This window comes from Puntigrus tetrazona, chromosome 18 (genome assembly GCF_018831695.1).
Source record: "Puntigrus tetrazona isolate hp1 chromosome 18, ASM1883169v1, whole genome shotgun sequence".
In the NCBI taxonomy this organism is placed as follows: Eukaryota; Metazoa; Chordata; class Actinopteri; order Cypriniformes; family Cyprinidae; genus Puntigrus; species Puntigrus tetrazona.
Window position 1 is genome coordinate 25825447 of NC_056716.1, and position 7569 is coordinate 25833015.

A 7569-nucleotide genomic window follows, 5' to 3' on the forward strand; every position below is an offset into this window, starting at 1 on the left:
GTTTTAGTAAAGAAACCAAACCCATATCCTCAAACAAACCATGCATCTGAACACGTGGCGGTGATAGTGAGGTTTATTTTCCAAGCCATATTACAACAGTTACCAGAACATTCTGTGGCAAGAGTCCAAATAAATAACCTAGATTAAAATCTGTGTATAAAACATATGCAAACCTGATTATCAAACCCTCATAATCACCTTAAAAAACCCTTTTTTATAGAAATGCATTGCTGCAAACTTTCAACATTTGACCAGCAGTAAAGCACAAAGTAAAGAACCTCTGGGTAAAAGCAACAATGCCAACTAAGCCAGCAGTCAGCACAACATTTGCATGCAAATGATATGTGTAAAAAATAAGCTCCACGTTATTTATACATCTTATCTAAACCTTACGAGAACATTTACAATGTGGCAATGATAATATATTGTTCTGGCATACATCAAGGACAAAATATGGATTTTCCTCAAAAATACAAGTCACAGTGGCAAAGACTTTTTTTAGAACTACCAATAGTAAATGCTACAGCGAAGAGTCAAAGCTGCTCTCCTCCACAGAGCACACACACAGTGCAGACATGATTGTTTGTTAGCTAAATACTGCATAAATATGCAAGTTGGCAGGCAGGTGAATGGAGGTATGAATGTTCTGAATGATGGAGAGCAATGGCTGCAGGGTCAGTAGAGTGTCTTCCAACTGGTGTGACGGCTGTTGAATTTTTCCATACGGGCGACCCCAATGGAGGCAGTCAGTGACTTCACTATTACAAGAGGCACACAAGCATGCTGCGTGTCACTACATAAACCGGGTAACACCCTTTTACACCTACACCAGCAACACGAAGACAGGATCAGATCCGTTTAGATCTGCCGCTATGTAGTTTTCTTCCCTTTCCTCCAGTTGAGGACTTCACAATCTAGAAATAAACAAAGAGAAAGAATAGAGATAAGCGGCCTCTTATTTTAATGACACATCTAAACATGAGTTTCTCATTAGAACTTCCGGACAAAATTGATAAGATAACCCTCAAAAGAAAGGCTCAGATTCTTATGCTCTTCAAAAGAACCAATCAAAACTCAATGGTTATGTTGATACTAATTATCTTCATGTTCAGGGTTGCCACTGTAAAAAACTGATAGAAGTCATAGATCAGGCATGTTCAGGCTAGTAACAACATGTGGGCTTTTAAAGTACTTTACATCCTTCAGACAACCTCAAAGCCTGATTCATGCCAACGTCTCATTCATCACGCAGGGGATAAAGACGTTATTTCAATCCCCTAGCATTTTTTCTCATTCACAAAGGCTGATGGTGGACCACAGACTCGCATCAACAAACAGCAGAAGTTTCCATGTTTTTGCTACCGTTTGTCTGCATTTTGGGTTGCGGGAGGTTATCAACAAACATTTGGTAGACTAGTGGAAGAACCCTTCTTGAGGTTGGACAGCAAAATTCCCCAATCCTTTCCATGTTGTAGCAATCATTAGATGGTCCTGAACTGCCTTACCTCATACCCTTAAAACACCAATGAGTAAGGACCATAATTCCCCAAAAAAATTCCAGATCCCAAAAACACTATGTTTTATGGAATTTATTCAGCGTACCTTTACCCAGGCGAAAAAAGTAACCAATCAGCGTTTAGCAGATCAATACCATGAATATGAAGAAAGCAAGTTCCATTGTAAATATTTACTATTTTCACTTACAATCATAATTTTCATCCTCTTTTGAGAAGCACTCTTTGAACAGGCAAAGCATGGTCCTATAACAGTTGTCCAATATTGACTTGGGTGTAACAGACCTCCATCCCTCGTAATTTTGGTCTGTCAAGTGATCCCAGATGTTCTGTATTCTCTCTGGAAGTATTCTCTTTTTTGAAACAGGTACAAAGACACACACATTTAGATTACTATGAACTTAAACAATGGGAATATATCACTCAAATAACATCAGAAACACAGATTGGCCAGATGGAAAAGGTCAAATTGAGTTTAAAGATTCTTTTATTAAAAACTAATGCTTGTATTCAAAAGGAGAAAGAATTATTCAGAGTGAGCTTAGCAATAATGTAAGCAGTGGTAGTGACAGACATAATGATTTATAATGTGCTGCTGTTGAGAAAAGAGAAATCAAATCATTGTTCTAACCTGTTCATCTGCCGGATGGTTTTGGTTATAAAATGCCTCAAAATCTCTGAAGAGATTCTCCAGATTGGAGAGGTATTTATGGCGTGTAGGATGTCTCTCAGGCAGCACCCTTAAAACCCTCTTTATCCCCTGCTGACTAACCCAAAGCCACAAATCCTGTAGATCTCTCTGCTGCACTGGCTCCTCTTCATAATCCATTTTCTAGAGAACAGAGTGAGAGATGTACAAGATAAGAAATATGGAATGAGAAGAAGAGGAACAGAATAAGGGAAATGTTCAATATTAGAATTGTTAGAATTTTTTTTTTACAATGTCAGAGTCTTGTAATGTTAGTTACAGGTCACAGTTCAGGTCAGGTCAGGTCAAGTTCAGTTCAGAATGTGTATATATATATATATATATATATATATATATATATATATATATATATATAAAGAAAAGAACATTGTTACCAGATAACATAATGATATAATAATCAAGTTGATTATTCTATTACATATATATGGTTGGATATATCTCTATATGTTATTTTATATAATACTGTAATGCAACCATTTTCTTTTATTCTGCATTGCTCTATTTATTATTATTATTACTATCATATATTTTAGTGATCTAGATATGCCTAAACATGTTTTGTGAGATTGCTGAGTCACAGGCCTAAAACTGTAACTCCAATCTTAAATATTAAAGTCTTAAATATCTGTTAATAGGTGACGAATAGGAAAAAAAATTGTTTGTGTGGGAAGTTGTGAAGATTGTGGCTTTAAATGAGTCAGAGGGTAGTGTAAGTGGAATAAATACTTACCAGCCTGCTGATGTTACGTAGTCTGAACACCTCTTCATAATGCACTTGAATAGTATAGTTAATGGGGAAGTTAATTTTCTGTAAATATACACATAAAACCTTTTATTGACATGCCATTCATTCTGTGTCATGTTTTATTATGTTATAGCCTATATTTTTCTTCTTTTAATTAATTTTTGTTTTCCATGTAAACTTAACAAAAGCCTAAAAGCCTACATGTCTAAAATATAATACTATATAGTTTCAAAAATTAAACATATGCTTACCATAAAACGTCTCCTTAGGGTTATATTTAAGCTGTCCCGTACTGTTTTCAGAGATGGACATAGATCTGATGATATGCTCATGCACACTGGAAATAGACAAATAAAACCTAGAAGAACAGAAGAAGAAAATAATGGTTTTTTTACATAATGACATTGCCTATAATAAAAACCACCATGAAATGATTGCTGCTGAATGAGTTTAAAGCTAACCAAAAGGGCTGTACACTGTCTAGTATCTATACAAATCTTAAAATGAAATCTATTCAAAAAAGGCTTGAAGATGCAATATATATTTTAATATATTGATTGTAATTATGTTGCTATTTACTTTCAGTTTTTGCTTAACAGAACACATAGACTGATACGATGCCTCTTTGGAGGCAATGATGCTTAGATAGTTGCAAGTTGCATTGACAGAGTTAAAGCTGTCACAAAACCTCAAACCACAGCCCAGTTTACAAGGAATAAGGTGGGTTTTTTTAAGGTTTTAAAACACACTAAGCACTGCTGCATAAGGAAAGCATTTGAACGTATTCCAACAAAACTAAAAGCTACAAATTTAAAAGCTGTAATTCCACAACATAATGTGCACATGTTGTAATAAAAAACAAAAAACAAACTAAAATTATGCAGTGTTTATTGGAGCTCTTCAAAAAGGTAAAATCAAACTGAAGCAGATTAAATGTGGTGGTAAACCTGAGGCTGATCCTGTGTCTATTTTAACTGGAGATTTTATTGCTAAAGATAAGTGATTCTGACTGGCGAGCTCAGGGCACCGGCAGTCATCTGTCACTTTGCTGTGGATCACAGTGCGGTTGGCCTCTGTGGTTGAGTTGCACTACAGGGCAGTTACCCAGAGACTGACAGTCAGCAAAGTCTCAGAGACCATGAAGCAGACTTCCGAGGGCCAGAGGAATTTGTCATGCCACAGAACCTGGACCCGACCACTCAACCCCCACCTCCCATTAAAAGTTATTCTGGCATGTTTGTCCTGGTATCCCCCTCTTTGCCCTCTCTTTTACCCTATGCATCTGTTTCTCTGTGTCTCTCTCCTAAACACAGGAAGCGGTGACATTATCAGTCACAGCTTAGTTCTTCAATAGCAGCACCACATGCAGTAGCTTTCTTCAAACGTTATGTTTACTTGACACTCATTTCAGAAGAAACAAGAGACCATATATACGCAAATGGTAAAACCACACACTCGGTCTTAGTATACTGTTTTCTAATCTTGCTCAAATTACCACCCACAGAAATTCACAGACATTCGTCCTTTTTGTGAAAACGCACAAAAGCCTCTCTCCTCTTAGCTGAGGAAGTAATAAATCATCAAGTATTTCTGCAGGGCCATTTGAAAAAATATTTGTGTATAGTACGGTCGCATCCAAATTATCCACAATAACGATAATCTTCAAGTGTCCTCTTTGCACAATATTACACAACTTGAATCACTTAATTACTACTTACCCAGCAGCCCCCTGAGGAGCCGACATTCAGACTGGACCATGTTCCTGCTTATTCTCTGCTTGCACTGTAATATGTCTAAATTCCAGAAAAATCTTCTGTCTTCTTGGTCTATTAAAAAAATCAAACAAAGAGAATAGAGTCAGAACAAATATCATAGTAGAATGTTGATTGCCATTACATGACTTTCTTTGCACACAACTGCCTTTCAACACTCTCTTGCTGGACGAAGAAAACCAGGGAGGATGTCACATCTGAATTCATTTACTCTCCATTTGGATTGTAAAATATTTAAATAACCAAAAAACACTGATCTGGCATATCTGATTTTAGTGGCAAAAAGCTGTAAAGCTCAAAGTGAAGCGGGGAAAGGGAACACTGCTCATCTGGACTGGAGCTTTGTCATAATGTTCCTCTGTTTTTTTTTTTTTTTCTTCAGGGCTTGTGCAGCTGTGTAAAATAAATCCAGATGTTGTCTCTTTTTGTTTCTTTCAAAAAAGGAAATTTTTAAATTCCTTGTAATCCTGAAGGGAATATAGCATCTTGACATAGCAAGTTTCTGACTAATAGGCATGTGATGAACACGAGGAAGATTTTTTTGTGGCTGTGTATTTTCTTGGATGTGAAAGAATTATCATTACACAAAATAAAAATGTGGGTCTGTAAAGCAAAACCCTATGCAGGAAGAATCTATGAAGTACAATATATGAGCCAAAACAAAGCATATCCTTCATGTAACCATTCTATCTGACACAATATTTTAGGTATTGTTTTAAAATAATTTATTATTTTTCTTCTAAATAAGTAATTATTTCTCTTAATGTAATGCCAATTTTGTCTGTTATTTATTTATTTATGCCACCTATTTAATAGTAGGCCATATTTGCCATTTTTACAGGCACATAATTTGCCAACTAAGGCTAATATTCTGGTCATGCCTTTATCTATATTTCAAGTGGTTCACTTTAATCACATTCATGTTTGTCACAAATATTATCCAACAACATTTTAAAAATTAGGATTTTTTTTATAAGATTGCCTATAATTGGACAAACACAGAAATAGCCTAAAAGGAATGTTTAGTTAAAATATGATGTTGACCCAAAATATTAAAAAGTCTGATTAGGCTATTTCCATCCTCTGGTTTATTCAGATTTACAGACTGAAATAATGGTTTAATTTATGGCAGTCAAGTTAATATGTTTATATGACGTGTGACAGGAAGAAGAAGGAGGACATGGGATAAAAATAATAACAGAATAGGAGCAAATTCTGATTAATTGCAATATAAACGCAAGGAACGACTGATGATTAAATGAATCAAAGAGCAATTAAAGAAATAAAAGATTTAAATGAATGAATTAAAAAAAATAAAACTATGAAAACAGCATTAAAACAATACATCCTAGATGATGAATGCAAGGGCTATATCATTCACCTGCGCGCCATGACTTACCAACTGTTGATGTACGATTCAAATTTTGGCGTCATAACATGTTGAAAACGTACCTGTTATCAAATCAAATCAAAAGCAATCTGTCAGGTGACCCGAGCTGGATCGCCGGACCTTGGCTTAGATATGAAACGCGTTGGGCATTATTCCAACATGAGACGCATTTACACGCGATAGAGTTCAGCAGGACAACGAATAGAAATAAGCCACAAACCTTTCGATTCGATGACCCACGTTGCCTCAGTGGAACACCATCTGCAGAGCACTTTCAATAAACAGCAGTTGTTTGCTTAAACCTGTAGATGTGACCGCTGACACTTCCAGGCATGCAGAGGACTGGCCGAAGTAGTAAATTCGCCCCTTTTTCAATGCAACGTCCACCCGAAAGACTCGGAAACTCCCTTTTCTTTATGTTATGTTAAGTGTATATACACCCGCCTACAGCCTTCTTCACTCGAAAGTACCACGAGAATCACACGCTGAGTAAAGGACGACAGTCGATGAGACTGTTACTTTCACTTTGGCGCTACACACAATCTATTAACTCATCAGTGGCTGGATTTGAATAAAGGTGTAGTGTTTTTGACCTAAAAAGCGAAGAAACCTTTACTGTTACCTTTGCGCGGCTGCAAACCAACGAGGAAGTCTGTTCCCTTTTTTTAAAAGTTTAAAATGCTGGGGGTCTTAAAAGAATTTTCACGTGTAAGTAAATACGTTCCAACAGTGTTTTTCGAACGTTTCCTAAATTCCAAAAAATTTAAATCGACAGCATGTTGCGATCTACATACCTACAACCATTATCACGGTATAATATACTTAAATGCAACAATAAAATGTAAAAAACTTTGTATCACACAGACAACAAACTGAAAATTACTGACAAAAGAAAAAAAAAAGGACTCACCTGTAAGTCACTAATGCGATCAACGTATGCAGTTTTACAATATAATAATGATCACATTTATTTGGTTCACCAAAACTAGTTATCAATGAACCATCAACAACAGCCTGCATGAGTCAAGAAGCAGCCGAGCATCAGTTCAAGCGGATCCAGAGCCTATTTTCCCAATTTCCCTGTAAACCACATTCACCCACGCACATTACTAATTTATTCCCTGCATTTACTGTGGTTCTGTGGTGACAGGCTTGGCACAGTGGTACATTTTTAGGAATTTCATGACAAAATGTTTTTTTCGGACTCAGAAGCGCCTCATCTCACAGCACAATGGACAATGGGCATATGGATGACCAACGCACACTGGCCTTGTGTGCAGGATTGCTTTGTTAATGGCCACAATGCCCCGTTGTTCTGCAGTACCTTTAATCTCTCTCCAGTGGTACAATCGCTTGACCATAGTGCTATCTACGCTGTCCCAACAAAGCCCAGAGCCACTCTAGACCCAAGACGACAGATGAGTGGGACATTCCGAATC

General features: G+C 36.7%; 1 protein-coding gene across 3 annotated transcripts; it reads right to left on the minus strand.

The window, feature by feature from the left end:
• Nucleotides 1-55: 55 nt before the first annotated feature.
• Nucleotides 56-7267, minus strand: il34 (interleukin 34). 3 transcript variants are annotated; one of them, XM_043264498.1, is made up of 8 exons: nt 6351-6978; nt 6140-6192; nt 4687-4794; nt 3220-3326; nt 2954-3031; nt 2146-2346; nt 1705-1867; nt 56-914 (listed from the first exon to the last, which is right to left on the minus strand). In XM_043264498.1, exons 3-8 carry the CDS (start codon nt 4724-4726, stop codon nt 871-873), a joined length of 633 nt encoding a protein of 210 aa, XP_043120433.1. In that variant the 5' UTR covers nt 4727-4794; nt 6140-6192; nt 6351-6978; the 3' UTR covers nt 56-870. The 3 variants fall into 3 exon arrangements, with proteins under 3 accessions (XP_043120433.1, XP_043120434.1, XP_043120432.1); XM_043264499.1 differs by lacking the exons at nt 6140-6192; nt 6351-6978 and adding an exon at nt 7041-7267; XM_043264497.1 differs by lacking the exon at nt 6140-6192 and having other exon boundaries at nt 6351-6975.
• Between the last annotated feature and the right edge of the window lie 302 nt (nt 7268-7569).